This window comes from Chaetura pelagica, unplaced genomic scaffold, assembly GCF_000747805.2.
Source record: "Chaetura pelagica isolate M959 unplaced genomic scaffold, ChaPel_1.0 scaffold27, whole genome shotgun sequence".
Classification (NCBI taxonomy): domain Eukaryota; kingdom Metazoa; phylum Chordata; class Aves; order Apodiformes; family Apodidae; genus Chaetura; species Chaetura pelagica.
The window spans coordinates 2,000,698-2,022,645 of record NW_009954020.1 but is presented as its reverse complement, the minus strand read 5'-3'; the positions used below and the strand labels follow the sequence as shown (position 1 = coordinate 2,022,645).

The window sequence follows — 21,948 nt, the reverse complement described above, 5'->3', positions numbered from 1 at the left end:
CTCCCCAGTAAGAGGAGTTGAAGAGGACAGAAGAGCCACAGTAATTTGCAGAGTCAGAGGAGCATCAAGTGTTGCAGTAACAGAATCCAGAGCAGCAGTAAAGTAGCTCATTCAGAAAAACACTGCTTCAGTCTTTAATACTTTGATAAATTTAGTATTGCAGTTTCCTGTGCTTGCAAGTGTATGCCAGGTGAAGATGCTCAGAATGACAGAAAAACATGGATTTACAATGCAGGTAGTTCTCACAACAGCTGGCCCCAGTAAGAGGAGTTGAAGAGGACAGAAGAGCCACAGTAATTTGCAGAGTCAGAGGAGCATCAAGTGTTGCAGTAACAGAATCCAGAGCAGCAGTAAAGTAGCTCATTCAGAAAAACACTGCTTCAGTCTTTAATACTTTGATAAATTTAGTATTGCAGTTTCCTGTGCTTGGAAGTATATGCCAGGTGAAGATCCTCAGAATGACAGAAAAACATGGATTTACAGTGCAGGTAGTTCCCACAACAGCTGCACCTTTACGCATAGTGAGGCTCTGCATGCATATATTTCCTTTCTGGCTTCTGATGGTAGGAAGGTGGTGAATATTTGGGAAGCTATTCCTTTTCGTAATGCTAATTATGCTCCTACAGACTAATGATAAGTTATATAGTATATTCACAGGTCATATAGCATATCCACAGCAAAGCTCAGCAAATACTGCAAATCTTACATGGTAGTAAGCAACAGTTTGACTAAGCAACTCAAGTGGAAATCATGATCACTGTCTTTAATTTTTGTTAATAATCAAGCACAGCAAAGAAAAATTCTCCTTTGTGTGAAAATCTTTAAGAATTCAGAGCAGTTTTCATTCCCTGTGTCACTGAAACTCTCCAGTGGCTTTTATCACAGAAGAGGAAGAAAGAGCCAGGAATATCCTCTGGAGTGGCCAACAGTCCAGGACATAGGGAACTCAGCTGAGATGCTCCACACTCAGGACAAGAACCTGAACTTCAATTCTGACATTAGGGAGCATGAAGTTCAAAAGCTGTGTGACAAGAAATATATGTGTTCTCTTAGCTATACAAATCAGTTGAATGAAAGGTTTCACAAGTCCCTACAAAACTCACCTAGCTCATATATTTGTGGCTATAGTTACATTACCACAGTATAAAATAACAGATGAGTGCATAACCAAGACTTTTGAGGCTGCTGCCTTTAGCCTTGCCTCTTCAGGAACAAAATCTTTGGGAGGTTGTATTTCAGAGAACTTCAAAATAGGAAAAACTGGAATATTTGCAGATGAAAAAGATATTTCCTGTCTGACTTTTGATCTATACTGAACTCATCCTATAGTGATGCATTTCCTTACAGTAAACTCTTCACTAGGCCCACAAAGTCAGTTCACTTACCTGTCTCACAAGAAAGTTTCCTTTTTTGTTTCATCTCCATCAAGTTCTATCTCGTTCTCTCTCTAATTCCTCTATCGTAGGAATCCTCCACTGACAAATATTTCTTTTTTTTTTTTTTTCAAATTTACTACAGAAAATTGATTCAAGGTCCTGAATTTGCCTTATTCTTAGATCTGAAGGTAGATAGAAGATTGTCCCAAAATCTCTTCCAACTTCCACTCCTTGTATACTCCTTTATTAACTTTTTTTCACAACTTTAAGCCCTAAGCACTTCTTAACTATTTTCTTATTTTTCTTCATCTCCCTTCAACAAGATAATTTCCAAGTATTCGTGTTTGATTCACCTCCAAATTTCGTACTTTGTCCCTTTTGTTTTACTATAAGTTTTCCCCTAACTGTTCCCAACTTGTTTGTTTCTGACTTTTTAAAACTGCCTGATATTACAGAGATCCTGAGTTTCTTCAGTTTTGTCATCTTTGCACATAACTGTAATTTTGTCTCAGATTTTAAACCCCTTTTACCTGCTCTGGCCCCCTTTCACCTTACTTTGTCAAAATTCCTGCATGCTCCACATACGGCAACTCAAGAGATTTCACACAGCAGATTTCATACGGCCAGTACCTTCTGGGCTCATCTTCATTGCTTCTCCACTGTTTGCAGGACTTTCTTTTACTTCTCCTGTCATAGGCAAACATTTCTTCTCTGCACTCCTCTTTGCGATTCAGTAATACTAGTCCTAATTACTTGTTGCTATTTTATTAAATTCTCCTTAGATTCATCATTCCTTCCCTAACTCACCTGTTATCTCCAAAGCTCTCTCACAATATGGGGATGTTTACCTTTCAGCAACTGTTTTGGGTCCATCTTTTACCTCTAGGCCTATTCACTGGGCTTTTAATTTGACAATCTGGAAGTTTCCCTTTCCCAGCTCCAGCCTCAACTTTACTCCAACCAGACCCCACCCCTGCACTCTGCAGGGCTGTGATGTTCCTGGTTGTTTACCAAGCTCCTCTTTCTTTCAGGAAAAGAAAATGACTGACACACAGCTTGCGTATCACATGTGAAAGAGAAAGATTATCAACCTCTGTGTACCTACTGTAGACTACAATTAGTTATTTAATAAATTTGTCTCCAAACAGTGAGCACTGTTATTACACTCCTGTTCTCCTGAACTAATTATCACTAAGTTAGAATTTTTAATACAGGGAATTTTTTAAAGAAAAACAGTACCAAGGTGCATCATAAAATGAAACTTCTGAACAGTTACAACACTGACAAATCAATAACTGTATTGTATTTTGTTGGCTTTCTTTTTTCCAGCACAGACTTCCTGGGTACAAAGGAGGCATCTTTACTCCTGATGGCAATGTTCCTTTTAGCTGTCTTTTATCACGGTCAACAGGTAATGCAAACATTTGCTTTAACCATTCCCTATATCTCTTGCAATTGCAGGATGTGACAATAATTACTTTCAAAATACCAACTGCCTTTTTATCCACTTGAGCATGTGACCTTTAACAATTTAATAAACCATATGCAGAATCTGATTAAAGAAAGCCCACATCTGACACTGCCTAGCATTCTTAAAGAACATGTGCTATATTATATTCAGCAATACTCAAGCTATATTGAATTTGCTGATATAAATTGAAGGACCAAATGTGACTTCATTTATCTTAGGTACATGTGCAATTCCAGTGGCTCCTGACTGCGTCAGTGCTCTTGAGTAGACATATAACCAAAAAAAAAAAAAAAAAAAAAAAAAAAGAGGGAATAACAAATGATAAATAATAAAACACCCATGAAATAGTCTAGTGTGCTCATAGAGGGAAAACATCAGATTTGAGGAAATGAGGAAAAATTGCTGTTAAGCACCAAAACTAACTTCTTTGGGTCACTGACCACTTGCAAGAATTATTTCATGGACCTAGATCATAACCAGGATTTTGGGGTTTCAGAACTTTTAAGACTGATATCCTTGAGGAAGAATTGAGAAACCAGGTATTTCAAGAATCTGTTCACAGTGCACAGGGAGAGTGAAGTATGGCAAATTCAAATTTAAAACAAGAAAATGCAAGAAAAACAAGAAATAGCCACCTAAAGCAAGGTGTTTTCTCCACATCTCTTATGCTTGACAACCTCTAGGCTGCTGCATGTCACGCATGCTGACATTAGGCAGCTTCTGTTCACTTAAAGACAACCAGAACCACTGCATTACAGGAAGCAGGAGCCACAGTTGCCTTTAGACATTGTCTTGGATGTCCAGCTTTCTTAAAGGTTTTCCCTTCAAGAGCATTGGGCAGCATTAGGCCTACTGAAGGTTCCATTCCTTCCATAAGAGAGCAAAATGAAGGCAAGACCTAAATATTCTAGTAATTTGCTTCCTTTTTATCTTCTTTTTGAGGAAATGAGAAATGAGTAAGTAGGTGAAGAAAGGAACAAAATGCACTTTGTGCCCAGATTTAAATTTGAGGGGAAATCATGTACTTTGGCATCCAGACATAAAGCTTATTTAGGAAAAATATGCAACAAATAAGACCTGAACATCCCAGATTTGTGATAAGTCTTATGATATTCCCTATTAATCTTAACATATGCAAAGATACAAATATAAATGTTGGGAATTTTATGAAGTGAGAGCAAGTACTAAGAAAGAAAACACTAAAAGAGAGCAAGGATTAGGCAGGATGCAGGCAATATTCTTCAGGTTTATGGTTCCAAGTGTTAGTGCCTGTCTTCTACATAAGCCTGATCTGGGGTGTTTAAGAGTATTTTCCAGACCAGAGACCTGTTAGCACAACACAGTCTTTTTCCATTCTATTAATCTTCTTTGTTCCACAAACTAGAGTGGCTACACTCAAAGCACCCTTGGAAACAGCCCTTAAGATGTGCTCACTCCATCGTGTTCTCCCAAACAATGAATAGGACCACTCTATCAATTGCAATGCCCAGAAATATTTCCTTGCACTTTAATTTCCTATTTCACTGTTAACCTAAAAACCTCCGTATAAATGCAAACTAAAAATATACATTGAAATTTTGTCCAGAGCACAATGAACATCACTTCAATCATCTGAAATGATGAGGAGCACAGTAAGCTGTCAGGAAAACTTTGCTTCTCACAAGCTGCTGAACTATTCTGAAGTAGAATAGCTTAAAAATTGATTTGTTCAAGGTGGATTTAAAAAAAAAAAAAACACAAACACAAAAACGTTAAAAAAATATATGACTTTTGCAAGATACGGACTTTTAATTTCTGAACTAACTACTGCTGGGTCATCTTGTCTAAACCATGTTCTTCCCTAGAAAGTTTGGACTGCATGATCCTTGAGATCCCTTCCAACCTGACATTCTATGACTCTATTATTTTTCTTTATCCATTGTCATTTGAAGTTAATCTCCACTTTTGCACCCAGGATTTTACATTCATTTCAATAAAAAGTTGTGTAGGTCTTTCTAATCAGACCAGAGCTTTCTTGAAATCTTCCCTGTACTTCAGCCAATAAATCCCAAGGGTCTCTCGTGCTAAACACATAATTAAAAGAAGTTGTGTTACTGTTACATGACATCAGGCTAAACAGGCTAAATATCTGTTAGAAATGCAGTTTAATCTAGAAGAACATCTTTTTAACATGACTAATACGTATTTTACAGCAGCATTTCTGCAAATTAAACTTGAGGAAAAGTACATGGCAGAAGAGTTGTGGATAATTTTGAGGCTAGAATTGTAAAATTTTCTCTTGTAAAATGTTTTCACTTACTGCTTTATCTTTTTAATGAGTTAAGTAGAGCATTTTGTATTAACATAAGCTATCCCTTAAATATTTATGAAAATACATAAATGCCATCTATGGTCTTCTTCACCACAAATACATCTCTAGTGAAAATACACCATGTAACTAGCCTGTTAACCTTCAGTGAAACCTTCTGCTATGGCTTTAAAAGGGAAGGTTTTGCATTTGCATTTGCAAAGAGAGAATAAAACTGCCCACAGCAGACTCAGTCCTTCCCCCACCTCAATTAGACCTTAAAAGAGGCCTTATAAAACAGAGGGCAAAATTCCCTCTGTTTTCTTTTGGACTGTAGATCTGAGTGGAGATATTAACTACAGCAGATGAGTGTTCCGGTGTAGGCAAGATATGACGGACTGACTGATTTGCTTCTCTGCTTCTGGGGCCCTCTGGTACAAAAGAAGCCTTGAGCTTTGACAGGGCAGCATGGACAGCTGTGTACCTAATAACCTCTGGGTGTCAGGAGAGGTGGAAGGACAGACATCCCTACACAGCAATTTATCTGCAACAAGTATGACTCCCTGAACCTTCTTCTTGCTTGAGAAAAAGGTGAGGAATGAGGAAATGCAAAGAGGACAGTATTCCAGTTGAAAGGGAAAAGGAGAGGAAGGACAACATTACGTAACATAGGTAATGTTAGGCTTTCCATGCAGTACATCATCTCTATTTTCTTCCATCACTATTGGAATTAGGGGTGTTTCACAGAGCTACATCTCAGGCCAAGAAAACCTGGACATTTCAAGATGAGTGTTGCAGGCAGTCATTTTTTTTTGGCACACTGTGCCCAGGAATATTTCTTTACACAATCAAAAAAATAAATCCAAAACTCAAACTTATAATTTTGCTAGCTTTAACAAATATCAGAACTCAGCAAAGCATCTTTTTAACATTTTCCATTTTCAGACCTCATACATAACACATCCTTTTATCTCTGAACTGACAGAGTTATCTCAGCTGTCTATTGATGGTGCAAGAAAAATATTTCGGTCATAATATGATTATAAAGAACCAGAATGATGTTATCTAAAATGTAAAGATCAGCTGCTGCTATTCTGAGCTAGATTTAGAGATGTGAAATTTTCATGTACAGCAACATAAAAAATCTACTGTCAAAAAACTGTACAACATTTTTTTGCAAAGCTCTTATTATAGTGCCATTAAATATGTGAAACATCAAAGAACTCAGAATCCACCAGCAGCCCTGCTCCAAACCAATCTGTAAAAGGCTTTTAGAACTGCATGCAAAGTTATAGTCAGTGTTGCATTCTCAGTCAGCTGACGGAGATAAGTCAGTTATGATCTGGTATGGGCTCTGTCTTCTGGAACAAAAGGAAGGAGGAAAGAAACAGAAAAATGTTGGGGAAAAAATTAAAAATACTTTTTCCTGACAGGTATTTGTGCAATTAATTTAGGAAATTAATAGTTGCATGATGGAAGATCAAAATATTACAACTAGAACAGAGATTAATTGTTTATAAAGGTGGTAATAACATCCAGAGGGCAAGTAAAGCACTTTTAAAATGCATACAAGCTTTGGAAGTTTATACCTAGCCACGTTCACTTTCAGTTTTTCAGAAAGAAACTCCCTGGAGCACAGTCAGCTTGCAAGCCCCCTTGCAAAGTGCTTTGCATTTTCTCCTGAACAGTTTGCCACTGGTCACTGCTGGTGACAAAAATGTGAATGAGTCACTAACCTATTCCTGAACCCCCTTAGAGTCACTCCCACCCACTCCAGGCTTGTTCTTTCCTTCAGCTTTGTAGGTGAATTTTACCCCAACCACTTCCAGAACCTCTAGTCAAGCCACCTGATGTCTCTCCCAGATTTAAAATGCACTCATTTGCTGGTATTATACACTTCACTGCTGGGAGATTGATGATTACTTCTGGTCAGAGCATCTCAAGCCTTACAATATATTTTTTCTTGAAGTTTACTGCACAAAGATGTATTTCCATAATTTTCTATAAGGCCATAGCTTTAAAAAGTCACCCCTTGTGCCAGCTAAGTATCACCTGCCTTAAAATCAGAGTAAAACTCTTCATCAATATAATGCACCCAAAAATTCTGGCAGTGTTTGGTCTTGTCCGTGTGCTGACACTTGGGACTTTCAGGCAAAGAACATGATGTTTTGACAAGTTCCACACCAGCAGACAGCTGTCTTTTATGTATATATGAGTATGCATTTAAATACATAAATACAAAAGTGCACAATAGATTTAAGTTGTGCTGTGCAGGAATCTCCTTTATTCTGTAGACATGCAGCACTGAAACCATTTACCTGGGATTGGTCACAGAGGATGCCAGGCACTGCCACTGCACACATGCTGAACTGTGGCTGCGGATCCTGGATCCACAATACATCAGGGACAGAGTATTCAAGGGGCTATCAAATACCTTATTTTTCACTATCTTAAATTGTAAACAGCTGTGTCTCCCAACAGTAGAAATACCTGATTTTGGGGCCACAGATTGGACAGTCTTCTTTGGGAGTGTGTTGGTCTGTTATATATAGTTTTGCTGAAAGATGTTCATCCTTGAGAAGTAAACTACCAGGCCCTGGAAAGTGCTTAGAGTCACCCTTGTGCTATTTTTCTATCAAACCCATTTCATATGAAAAAACATGTAAAAAGGGGAACATATTTCTGTCAAACCAATACCAATATCTTTCAACACATTATCTCCTGTCTGACTCCATTACCTAATAGAGGTTTTTAAAAGGAAAATAATTTTGTGACATTTTCTCACCACTGACCACAGCAACCATATGACAAATATTTTGCCCAAATTTCCTTCCAGACACTCACTCACTCACTAGATTAAGAGAGAATTTTTTTTTTTCTGATAAAGACCTTCAGCAGCACTGAAGGGGGTTACATGGCAAGAGGAGCCTGCCAGGGCAACAATACATCATCTGCTCTTGTCTTGTCAGGTCTTATTTTTGCCTTTTTTTTTTTTTTTTTCTTTCTGGAACTACAGCTTGAATACACAGCAAGGCTGGATTTTCTGTGGCGTGTTCAAGCAAAAGAAGAAATCAATGAAATGAAGGAGTTAAGGGAGCACAATGAAAATATGCTACGAAATATTTTACCCAGTCACGTTGCCCGTCATTTCCTGGAGAAGGATCGGGATAATGAAGTATGTAATGGGTTTACTTCTGATACTTTTGTCTAATTAGCAAAAGCAGTTCTTTTAGGATATTGTTAGAACTTAGTTCTCGATAGGTTTCATTACACAAATACTGCAAATATTTGGTATCTGATCCAGGTTAAAAAACAAACATGTTTTAAAGTAAAGGGTTCTGCACTTACAGGCCCCCATCTGGAGTGGCATTTCCAGGTTGAGGCTCACCAGTATAAGACACATGAACCTACTACATCAAGTCCAGTGCAGGGCTACCAAGATGATTAGAGGCACATGACAAATGAGGAGAGGATGAGAGAGCTGGGTTCATTCAACCTGAGAGGAAAAGGGTGGAAAAAGATCTAATAATTGTCTTCAACTACCTAATAGATTTTTATAGAGAAGACAGAGTCAAACTTTTTTTCCAGTGTGCAAGTAGAAGGACAAGAGACAATGACGTGCATTGCAGGAAGAAAAATCCCAGTTAAATACAAGGGGGAAAAAAATCCCTGAGAAATTGGTCATTGAATCAGGTCTCAGAAAGGTTGTGAAATCTTCAGTCTTGAAGATATTCAGTCCTCAACAGAATAAGGTCATGAGATACTTGACTTAGTTGGCCCTGGTTTGAGTGCATAATATATTAGATGGCCTTCAGAGGTTCCTTCCAAGCTATAAGTCTATTCAAAATCCAGTATTCTTAAAAGTTACTCAGATTTAACAGAATGCCTGTGCAACCTTAAGAAAGCCTAGTGTTGCAGAGGTATTATTACAGCCCTGTCAGTTATTGCAGAAGGAATTTGTGCAGCAGGCTGCAAGAGACCCAAGCCTCTTGCATCTTCAGACCCATTTTGCCATTTCATATTGCCCCTGAATTGCCTCTTTTTGGCAGTTAACATAATACCCATTTCAGAAACACAGTGTATGGCTGTGTTCCTGAAGAGCACAGTACACAAAGAAAATCTTGATGATGGAGTTTCTGGATACTCTTAAGACAGAATATGAAGACATGTTCCTGAAGGGATAAAGAAAAGTGCAGCATTTGCTTCTGGAGACAGTAGTAAGTCACTTACTCCTTATCAGAAATAAGGCAAATGTATATTCTAATATTATCTGTGAATAAAGGCTATTGTATGATCAAACTGGAATGAAAATGTGACAAATGTTGCAAGATTCAGGTTGCCAGCACTGACATATCTATTGATGGTGCAGCAAAAAGGAATCAAAGCTACCCTTTTCTGGTTGTACATTTTGGAAATAGATGCAGCCAGATGAATTAGTCAGCACAATGAGGAATCATTATGTTCTGAAAGTGTGATTTTTAATAGCACCATTTTAGAAATCAGCCTCTTGAGAAATTTGGCACTCCATTGGTATTAAACTGCCATAAAACCACTGCTCTGCACATAAGAAAATGTGTGTGTGAAAGTAACCTGGTTAAAATTCTTCATTTGAAATGGAACAGACCCTCATGCTAACTATGAATGTGTTCTGGCCAATCTGCATTATGGATTTTCAGGGAAAACGTGTCCTCCCTTACACATTCATTTGCATACACTTGCATGCATAGTAGTCTTCAAAAGCAAACAGATGCCCCATGGATCACTGTTGATGCTTCAATAATTTGCCACTGAATTCAATTCTACCACCCCTGCTTTTTGTAAGGCAATTTCCTGGGTGACTATACTTGGGGATGATTTATGCACGAGGCTGCTGGCTGCAACATCTACCAGATTTCAGTACAATCAATCCTGCAGTTCATGTCTGGCCATTAAGTTAATTTCTCTGCTCTCAAAAAATGAATTCCAAAATGTGTACTGTAAGTACTTTCTCATGGATGTATTATTTCTGTCTTGAGGGTCTTACCAAAAATAGAAAAACTGAACAGCTGAAGGCTCAGCCAGTTGTTTTCTATCTTAACAAACTGAAGAAAGATTGTGCATGAGTATATATATGCTTCTCCTCGCACTTATTGTCTAGTTTTCCATAAGTATCCACAATCTAATGTGTATTACTTTTTTCTATACCTATGAAATGTCCTTAAAGTATGGCTTCCATGATCCTACAGGTGTCCTTCAGTGAAAAAAAGTGTAAGGGCAGGAAGGGAATAAATCCTGTTTTTTCTCAACCAAAGCTTTGCAGTGTCCTTGCAAACTACCAGAAGTTTCCCAATAGAAAAAACAGAAGTTGTTGGGGACCTACATCCTTAGCATTTTTGAAGTTGAAATTAATTTTGTTCCTGAAAATTTGTTAGGGCTCAGAGAAGAAAGTACCACATTTTTACGTATATAATGGCAAGAACCCATTCATAATAAATCTATCATTCACCTAAGTGAATTATATGAATATCAGAGGGGAAGTTTATCCTCAGGCACTGTTCATCCTAGTAGCCTCCTGTGCCAAATTACTTACAAGCTGCTTTCTGTCCCCCATAACTCCATTAGCACCCTCACTTCTGGTTCTCCCTCCTTCCAAAACCTAATAGCAGAAACCTCTCCCAAAGCCAGGCAACAAAATGGCTCTATAGTCACCTTAGGAGAACAACAGTTTACCACAGAGTAAGGGCTCTCTGAAAACCTATGAATAAACACTCTTGTAAAGAGCTGCCGTGGTGTGATGTATAAATTATCCGCTTGAAAATGTGCTGAGAAGAGTCATTACAAAGAGGACATATTAGACATTTTAAATGGTCCCATATGATCCCTGTTAATAAACAAATTTAGCAGTATATTGTCAACTGTAAATACTTATGAGAAAGATTTAAACAACAATAAATAACAAATATTAGGTTCCTTTTACTTGCCTAGCAGCGTTTGATTTTCTGGTATTCATACTTGCAAATGAATCCTTTCTTCAAATGGTTTCACATATTATTAATTATTATTATTAATATTATTATTACTGTTATATAACAATAGGTTAATTAATAATAATAATAATAAATCTATTTCATTTTTGCTGGTGTAGCCTCTTGATCTCAGAATCAGAAAGAACAGGCTTTCAGAGAAAGGGCAAACCCTGCATATAATCCTTAATAAAAATGTGAGAGCTGTCAGCCTCCTGCTGTTGAACTTGGCTGACGCTTCATACACTAATGCTAACTTCAGTTATTAAGTTATTAAGCATGGAAAAAAAATAAGGAACCTGTTTTAATTGCAGCTGATTACATTCTCTTCTCTGCATTGCCATTTCAACTCATTATTCTTCATTGCTCTTTTAGGAATTATACTCTCAGTCTTATGATGCTGTTGGTGTGATGTTTGCTTCTATTCCTGGATTTGCTGACTTCTATTCCCAGACCGAGATGAATAACCAAGGAGTAGAGTGTCTGCGCCTGCTGAATGAAATCATTGCAGACTTTGATGAGGTAATACCAGCTACTAGAGAAATCCAATAGTGCTTAAACAATGAGTTCTCAAAAACTAAAGATGTCATTCTTAATTATCACATTTAGTAACTATTCTGCTTCCAATAATTGTCTGGGTTTGTTAACTCCAACTGCCATTGTCTGCTTTGTTTTTTTGCCCTTTGTCTTGCCAAATTGGGGTCTGAATGACCTAGTGAGGTAGAGACTGAAATCAATAGTTACTTGAGCATTAACATGCATAAAAAAACCCACAGTCTGCTCCAGTGTATCTAGAAGTAGAAAGTGCATTCATTCTGTAGAAGAAAGAAAGATGAAGATATCAGTAACAGTTTTGGAAAGCAGTGCACTAAATTCAAACAGATGAAGTTTTTTTTTAAGACATTGATTGAATAGACTCAAGGAATATTAAAGGTAAAACAGTGAAAAGTTCAATGTGAAGCACACAGCTCAGAAACTCCACTGATTGGAAAAAAAAAGAGAACATAACCCTTATTTTTAAAAAGGGGAATAAGAAAGACCCAGAGAACTACAGGCTGGTCAGTCTCACCTCTGTGCCTGGCAAGGTCATGGAGCAGATCCCCCTGGAAAGTCTGCTAAGGCACATGGAAAATAAAGAAGTGATTGGTGACAGCCAACATGGCTTCACTAAGGGCAAGCCATGCCTGACCAATCTGGTGCCCTTTTACAACAAGGCTACAGGGGCCTACAGGAAAGCTGGGGAGGGACTTTTCATGGGAGAAGATAGGAAAAGGGGTAATGGTATTAAACTGAGAGAGGGGAGATTTAGGTTAGATATTAGGAAGAAATTCTTCACTCTAAGGGTGATGAGGAACTGGAATGGGTTTCCCAGAGAGGTTGTTGATGGCCCAACCCTGAAGGTTTTTAAGGCCAGGTTGGATGAGGCTTTGTGGAACCTAATCTAGTGGTAGGGTTCCCTGCTCATGCCAGGGGGGTTGGAACTTGATGATCTTTCAGGTCCCTTCCAACCTTAATGATTCTATGAATCAAAAGTTGGGTAAAGAATGAAAGGCGATGACATATTAACTGAGGAGACTTATCTGGTCAGGTGTGTTATACAGAGATAAATGAAATAAAACTGCTTGCTTTACTGAGGAATTCAGAGGTGAAGGGATTTATTTATTTGTTTGTTTGTTTGTTTGTTTGTTTCATTGAAAAAAAGAGAAAGGGAAAATAATTAGTTTATGTATCCTGTCCAGTTAATTTCAGAAGCTGAGGAGGGGATAGGATAAACAGCAGAAGAAAAGTAAGATCCCCAAAGTAGTCATTGCTAGGTGGAAGCAAGTAAAAATAGGAAGGAGAAGAGGAAGTCAGGAGTGAGCTGCATACATAGAATCACAGACTGTCTTGGGTTGGAAGGCACCTCTAGAGGTCACCTAGCACAACCCTGCTACAACAAGCAGGGACATCTCCAACTAGAACAGATTGCTCAGAGCCCCATTAAGCCAGACCTTGAATGTCTCCAGTGATGAGGCCTCCACCACTTCTCGAGAAAACCTGTTCCAGTGATCCACCACCCTCATATTAAAGAACTTTTTCCTAATGTCCAACATAAATCTACACTTCTCTAGCTTGAAACCATTAGCCCTGGACCTGTTGTTACATGCCTTAGTGAACAGGTCTTCTCCAGACTTTTTACAAGCTCCTTTCACGTATTGGAAAAGCACTATAAGGTCCCCTGGGAGTCTTCTCTTCTTCAGGTTGAACAACCCCAAGTACCTCAGCCTGTCTTCATAAGAGTGGTTCTCCAGCCTTCTGATAATTTTTGTTGCCCTCTTCTGGACACATTCCAACAGGCCCAAATCTTTCTTGTGTTGGGTGCTCTGGATGCAGTACTCCAGGTGACTTCTCACCAGGGCTGAACAGAGGGGAAGAATCACCTCTCTTGATCTGCTGGCCACGCTTGTTTTGATGCAGCCTAGGATGTAGTTGGCCTTCTGGGCTGCAATTGCACATTGGTGACTCAAGTTCAACTTTTGATCCACTAGCACCCCCAGGTCTTTTTCCACAAGACATGTGGTCGTTTCCACAAGACTAGCACGTCTTCTCCCAGCTTGTATTCATATCTCTGGTCGCCCCGGCCCACAGAACCTCTTGAGGTTCACTTGTGCCCACTTCTCCAACTTTTCCAGGTCTCTGTGGATGGCATCCCACCCTTCTGGCATATTGACCTCACCACCACAGCAAACTTGCTGAGGGTGCTCTCAATGCCACTGTTAATATCATTAATGAAGGTATTAAACAACACTGGTCCCAATACAGACCCCTGAGGGACAGCACTTGTCACTGTTTTCCATCTGGACATGGAGCCATTGACCACTACCCTCTGGATACAACCATGCAGCCAATTCCATACCCACTGAAGAGTCCACCCATCAAACCCATATCTCTTCAACTTAGAGCGAAGGATGTTGTGGGGGACTGTGTCAAAGACCTTGCAGTATTGCACACCCTGCCAACCAGTCAGCAAGGAAGCTTAGACAGGTGGTATCATGTCCTTCAATGAGCTCAAGAGGAATTAAGAAAAGGACAAAGACAGACCAATGAAGAGCTTTGAAAAAACTTAAAACTAGGAAGGGTGCACAAGTAAGGCTGAAATTGCCTGTCATGGGGAATTTTAACCTACAAACTGCTAACAGATTTCAGCAGTGTGTAGCCATCCTGAGCTCCTCAAATGGTAGAAGCAGAATCTGACCCATCTCTATTTACCAGTGAGACTGGATCTGTGTGTTGGACTGAAATCATCCAGATAGAAAAAGAGAGGGAAAAGGGGAAGGTGGTGGTGGTGGTATTATTGGACTCTGTTTTCAGATAAGTTATTTTAAAGGAAAGTGGGAATTAGACATCCTTTTCAGAATTCTGATGAGGAAGGCAAGATGAACTAACACTAAACTGGACAGTAGGGGTGAGGGCACATGAATAGCAAGAAATTGTTCAGAAACAGAGGAAATCCTACCCAAGGAATGCATGTTCTTTGTATTTCTGTTTATCCCAAGGAATTTTTGAATTTTTTTTCTGTTGTGGTAGAGTATCAACTGGAGGTAGTAAGTGTCTTGCCATCTTAAAATTACAATGCAGTTCAAGAAAACAGAAGGAATGAGTTAGTTCAGCCAAAAGGAGCTGAATCTGGATCTCACATCCCACATGAGCAATGTAACCATGGAGCAATTGTCTAAAACAGAGAAGGCAATAATTCCACTTAGGTTGAAAAAAAAAGAGTTTTTTTACCACTTGAGGTCTCAACTCGAAAAGCAGTAGCAGAGTGTAAAAGATGGAGTTCTTGAGAGAAAACAAGAAGACATACTTAGTCTTTGCATCTGGAACAGGATCATGGCCATAGATTAAGCATATAGGATTTTTTTTTTTTTCCCCAGAAAACCAAAGCATTAGCAGAGTTCTTACTTCTCCAGGGTTTAGAATACAACTGAATGAAGATTTGAGAATCACTGTCTTTTTCTTTTTAGTTTTATCTCATCCCTGCTTTAAACACCTACCTCTTTATAAGGATCTAGCCTAGAGGTTTTGTTTTCTTTTGTGTTTTTGCTTTAAAAAGAAAGGATCTCCAAGAGCTTCAGAGGAAGGCACTGGAGGAAAAGATTAAAGTGGAAGGCGTATGACTGAGAAAAGAGATTAGGTATTTTTTTTTTTTTCTAATTCCATCCTAAGCAACAAGTACCTCAGAACTCTCAAAAGTTTTGAAGAATTTATTTTCAATTTGCTTCTCCGGTAGGAGTTATGTTATCTTCATTTTATAAGTGGAAAACAAAGGCAACAAGGGCGAATTAACTTTCCTGAACTTTTTTTGTTTTATTTTTTTTAAACAAAGATACCTGTGCACTTGCCAGGTGCTAGAACCTAAATACAAACCCAGAGCAAGGTTTTAATTGCAGGAATGATTATAGAGTGGTAGTTCATAAGAAGTGGAACAGGGTTAAGATTACCAGACTTTGAGAGACACCTGAACTGTGAGTTTGTCCATATAATTGATTGGTTACTAAAATTACTGATGGAAAATATGAGAATTCAGAGGGGATGCATCCCAGTGCATTTTAGTAGAAAACAAAAATACTCTCCTATGAGAAGAGCTCTGCAACATGCTAAGCTCCTGCACTGCTTTCCCCACAGGTATTAATACCTGCTTCTTTTCTCTGAGATCTTGTGCAGCTGTCAGCATGCTTCTTGATTAATAGTCTTGTTTTCCTTTCCAGATCTGATTAAAATTATTATGGTTCAAACTTAATGCAAAGCCTATTGCCATGAATTAATTTCAGGTATCTCGTTATGGGTATTCATATAACCTTCACCACAAAATTCCATTGCTGTTGTGGTGATTACTGAAGACAAGTTTTTCATCAAAAGCCCAACGTAATCTTGCATACAGGCCCCTAACACCTGCTCTGTAATTAATAAAGGACCTAATTAGGGACTGTATTTTGTCCCAGTCATGTTTAGTTGAGTAATAGATATGTTCTTGGTATGGGTAACAGATGAAATTCTGTGATCCCCTGCTGACTGCCCACCTACTTCCAGCATGGTCATGCCATTAGTTTATTCTGGCTAAGCAATCTCAAAGGTGATAAGCCAGACAGAACAACTGAAGTGAGTAATCCTGCCTGTGGAAAAGAAACCAGAAGTTGGTTTAGGTGCAATGCTTCAGAGTCAGTAACGTTTCCACATGAATATTGACAGACACTACATGATGTCACTATTCCTTGTTTTTCATTATGTTTCCTGTCAAAATTTTTTTCCTGTCTCAGTACAATCCTGGAAGCTAAATACAGATGTGTATCTTGAGAACAGAGCAGGTCATGGGCAAACCTTGCTTCTCAGCATCATGTGAACATTTCTTTAAAGACACCCAAATGTAGAATCTTCATACAGAAGTGTAAGACCTGGTGCCATCTGAGATATCCTAGGTGACCTGAGACACCCCCATGGGATTGTCAGGTCTCCTACTGCACCATCAGAAAACTCCAAGTGTTCTGCAGCAAGACATTGGAGGTTTTTCAGGGAAGATGATAATAGGTATCTATGTTTAGAAAACTGAATTAGTTCCTAATCTCAAATCAGATTTACATTGTGAGTCCCTTCCTTACCTAATATAGGCAATGGTAGTAGGGATATTATGTACATAGGGCCAGGAAGATGTTTTGGAATAATAGCAGTGGTAAAAATACAAATTGACCAAATTTAGAAAATATGACAGGTGCAGGAGGAGATCTGCGTTTCTTTCTTTTTTTTTAGAGAAGTTTCTTTGTTCCTGAAGAACAGAAGGTTTAGAATCCAGATCTGTTATTTTGTTTTCCAGGTAATAGATCTATGTTAGGGAGTCATAGCCAGTCAAACAAAAAATAGTGAACAGTGGAAAAAACCTGTCACCAACAACTGCTGGGGGTAGGAGCCCACAGAGGAGTCAGGTTGTGACTGAGTCCTAAGGAGCTGGGGAAACCTGGTCAAAAATTGTTCTTGAGGAGCAGGTGATTCATTCTTCTCAAAGCACAGCCTTTACTCAGGGTTTTTTTCCCCCATAATGACTCACAAATCTGTTGATTTCCTACTTATCCAGGCTTCCTATCTACTAAGGCAGAATGGGAGTTTTTGGTTTCTGGACATAAAAAAAAAAAAAAAAAAAAAGGGAAATTACTGTTTTTTATTTGACATATATCATAATTTAAAAATATAGTTATATATCATTTCCTATTTTACACCCAAGCACAGAGGTGCTGACAGGAGCAGTTTATACATAAAAAAAATAAACATGAACACAGCAAATCTAATTTTAAAATTACACATTTTTATATTACTGTAGTTTTAAGACACACAAAGGGCTAAACTCCCATCCTTAAAAATGTTGCAGAAAAAAAAATTTAAATATATATATATATAAAAGGAACATTTCTCCTGAATATTATGAGGAATTTTATTTTTTTTTCCTAGACTTTTTAATCAACGATTTATGTATCTTAGTGATGTTACAGTGGGATTTGTGCTTTAGTAAGAGCTTTCTAGTTCATGGGTTCTTTCCCCCTGATTCTCTTTATCCCTCAGTGTTTTACACAGTGTGTATGACAACAGATTTTCATATATTATGTTGCCACAAATAGAAGTTTCAGCAGAACACAGGATCCTGCTTTCAGACTTCATGATGACTTTGCAATTGTGTGCCATGTCCTGGAACATCCTGGAAAATCCCTGTACTTTGTACATGTTCCAGCACATGTGCATGTGCCAGGGTCTGACCTCCACATAACCTTGGCTGTTCAGTAATTGCAGCATGAAGCCATTAGTTGCCTTTCAGACACCAACCACATTCTAGTGTTTGAAAATGCTCCCTGGACTATGTTGATAAATTAGCAAACCTATTTAAAATATCATAACAAGTAGCAGCTGATTTAGGACTGAGTTGGAGTATCTTTCCCCAATGTCAAAATCCATCACCCTGTCATACTGTGAAGAAAGTAATTGGTAAATAAACCATTATTTAAAGAAGGAGAGAAGTTATCTAACAAACAGGGTAAAGCAGGAAGAAAATAGAGATTTGGAAACAATAATGAATGAGAAGAAGAAAGATAACTTGAGATTATTTATTTTAAATTGTCTCACAGCCAATAGGTTCTTTCTTTCTCTCTTAAAAAGAGTAATTTTAGATATTTATCATACATTTTAAATGACTGTACTGTTTTCTGTTGCTTCCAGCAGCCATCTGGAAGTGAAATTCTAGGCTGTTTTTAACCAGGACCATTTTCTCTCCTTGCCCACACACCTGGTGCTCTCAAACTGCTCATGAAAGCAGAGCTACAAGAAATTATCTTTTTCTTCAAGAGAGCAGTTGGAAGAGCTGCCCTTGTAGGAGGGAAACATGGATAATGGTTTTATCTGGCAGTATGCAAGAAAATGAGAAACAGGTCAAGTTTTTGGACTTTCCTGACTTGGAAAGGAGCCATTAAGCATATGGGCTTGTATTCCCTGCTCACAATGCTGTGCAGCCTCCCATTAGAGACAGATGGTGTGATATCTGCACATGAGCAGCAAAGCTTCCAGGACCCCTGCGCCCCGGCTGACGTGTGCTGTGGTTAGTTCCATGGCAGGGGATATTTCATCTTGTGCCTTTGGTATGTTTCTCCCTTTGAATGAAATAAGCCCTTCAGTTCTTAATTGACAGAAAACTCAAACCCACAAGATGGAAAAATAATGCATGACAGTGTATAAAAGAAGGAGGAAATGCTTCATTAAATTCTTGCCTGACCACAGCAAGAATTTTTCTCATTCAAATCCCAACTAAAACCTTTAGAACTGAAAGTTTGAAATTTCTTATGTCTGTAAACTGGTTTGTTCTTTTTTTTTTTTCCTTCCAGGTCTGACTAACCATATTGATATGTAAATTTATTAGTTACCATACTGCTTATCATGAAGTTTCCCAGGATATTTTTACATTAACTTCATCAATACACATTTTTAAAGCCTGTGTTGAGGTGATACATGCCCATATGCAACATAAAGCTCTGTTTCCATCAATAGAGTTCTCAACCTGAACTCTACTTAGGTCTCTCAAGGAATGTAAGCATCTAGGTTCTACTTCATGGAAGTTCTAAGTTAAACTGTGAATATGGATTTGGAATAAGGACCAAACTATCACTCTCAGTCTATTTATTGCTTTAGTCACTAAACTAAATCTGTTCTTTATCATGCAGATTCTCAGCTTGACAAGTTCTTTATGTTTACTTGTCACCTATAGTTATCCCATGTTTACCAGTTCCCATTGGTTCCCTAAATTTTTTTTGTAGAAGAGGAAAATACATAACAAAAGTGCAGATTGAATGACTCACTGGACATAGCAGTGTTAGATTGGACAGTAAATAGAGGGAACCATGGGGTACAGGGACACAGGAGGACTGAATCTCTCATAAACATTTTTGGAGTCATCTGCTTCCATCCACTGACTGCGTAAGATGACTAAAATGTTAATTTTAAGTGGGCTGAATTCCCTTAAACATTTGGTTTGCCCCCTGGATTCTTGCTGTAGCACTACTTAATTTGTGAACTAAGTTCCTCCAAAAGAGATTTAGAAACACTTTTAAGTTATCAAGTCTACTTATATTAACACATACATACATAGAGAGTTTGTCTTCACTAGTTATCAGTGATTATTCCTCAGGAAACATGACTCATCTGTATTTGAGTTAGATTGGAATATAATGTCTTATCCTTTATGTGATTTACCAAACAGTTTTACTGAACACAGAAGTATTTATCTTGAATTCACTCTGTGAGTAGATGATATTGCAAAGAGTCCCAGCTCTGTATGTTCCTGAACCCAAATGGAAGATACCATGAGCATAATGATTCATTTTTATATCTGCAGAAGCATTTTGCATTAAGAACTACAGAAGTAACCACGGTTTTTACGTGTGTATTAGTTACTAGGTGAAGAGAGATTTCAAGATATTGAAAAAATTAAAACGATTGGCAGCACATACATGGCTGTATCAGGATTATCACCTGAAAAACAGGTAAGAGAATGGTCTTCTTTAAAAAGCTAAGTTTTTAACATGTCCCAACATTCATAAGAGAGTATATTAATGCTATATTCCGGATGTTCATAGAGCTGTTTTTGCTAAAAGAAAATAGACATTTGTGGCTCCTGGCAGACAACTGTTGCACTTCCTGGTGAATTGAAATGCCATCTTGAGCTTGGAACAAGAACCATATGGATTCTTTCTTCAAGCTTAGGTTTATAAGAGAGAAAAAAAAAAAAAAAAATCACCTTTCAATCACACTCTGTGAATCTAGATCAGGTCTATCTATCTTTGGACAAAAGCTAAGGTTACCACTGTAACTCAGCCTGGAATCTGGCTAACAGCTTCCAATAATCTATGGAGAGGATCAATCTATTAACTGACAGCATAGTTATGCAAGTGTAAGGTTTAAATGTTTTTTGATGATGTAGCTGTATCTCTACAGACAGCATGATAAACTGCACATTAAATAGAAAGCAGACTCCTCAGTTCAATTGAAGAACATCACAAAGCCCCAACTCTGCAAGCTGACCTATTTGCTGGGGGAAAAATAAGCCACAGAAGACATATGCACAGTGACAACCATAAACCTCAGAAGAGTCAGATGAGAGAAATCCATTCATAATTACACCCAAGGATATGCCTGAAGGTGGGGGTCTCTATATTACATCCAGTGAGAAGTATCTATTGGTTTGGACCCAGTACCTGTCCTCAAGGAAGAGCACCACAAAAAGAGCTGCCCCAGATCAACCACAGCATGCTAATCAGATTTGCCCACATTGATGGCAACTGTCAGAAAAGCAGAAGCCAGATTAATGTGAGCTTTACAAAGTAGAAAATGTCTAGTGTTTGCTTAGAATATATTTTAACACATGTGGAGTGTAACTAGCTAAGCATCTCCCACCTACAGAGTAACAAGTGATTCTGACAGCTAGGAATTCACAAAACCAGGCATGCATGAGGTTGTTTTTTTTTGTTCCAACTCAAAATGCTTCTGTGCAGAGAAGATCCAAGAAGGACAGAACGTTGGGGAAGTAGCTGGTTATAGCTACACAGCTTTTAGCAACTTCTTGTGACCCTTGATGTGGGTAAAAATTCAAAGGGAGAAAACCTTTAATGAGTTTCCATGACTTATTGACTCATCCTTTAACATCCTAATGGAATGTTTATGTATGTTTAAAATATACTTATCTTCATACATACATGTCTATCACCTTGTCAGCATCTAAGAGGTGAGGGCTGCTGAGGGAGGTTGTCACGCTGTGAACTGAATGAGGCTGAGGACAAGGACTGAGCATGGTATGAACAGAACAAGGTGATGCCAGGGAGATGCTTATGTTCAGGATTAAACACAATGATGAAAATTGCAAAGGGCAGGACTGCATGACCCAGGGAAGGCCTTGCAGTGCTTCATTCCTATGGACTGTAAATTTGTTTGATCAAAGAGTTACCTGGCTTCAGAATAGATGAGATGACATCATACACCATTATCTGTCCAAGATCATAGCTATTCCTTACTCCACTGCCCACACAAAGAAACAATTAAGGTGTTCCCTGTCCTCCCTTGAGTCTCACTACCTGCTATCTTGGTGTTCTTGGGAGGACCAAAACCCACTCCTGGTCCCCATCTGTCTATTGACTGCCCTGCAGGAACAGGAACCCAAGGGAAGGAGCAGGAAGCAACTTGAATACTCAGAGCAGAGGTGATTAATGAGATGCAGAATAGACTTTTGTCTCCCACTTAAGTGTTCCCAGA

General features: G+C 38.4%; 1 protein-coding gene across 1 annotated transcript in view; it reads left to right on the top strand.

Moving 5' to 3' along the window:
• ADCY8 (adenylate cyclase 8 (brain)) overlaps positions 1–21,948 on the top strand; it is a 146,848-nt gene that overhangs the window by 122,231 nt on the left and 2,669 nt on the right. The window contains exons 14-17 of the mRNA XM_010002280.1: positions 2,706–2,787; positions 8,151–8,309; positions 11,512–11,658; positions 20,094–20,186. Of these exons, the coding sequence (XP_010000582.1) occupies positions 2,706–2,787; positions 8,151–8,309; positions 11,512–11,658; positions 20,094–20,186 (481 nt within the window). The remainder of the gene's footprint in view (positions 1–2,705; positions 2,788–8,150; positions 8,310–11,511; positions 11,659–20,093; positions 20,187–21,948) is intronic.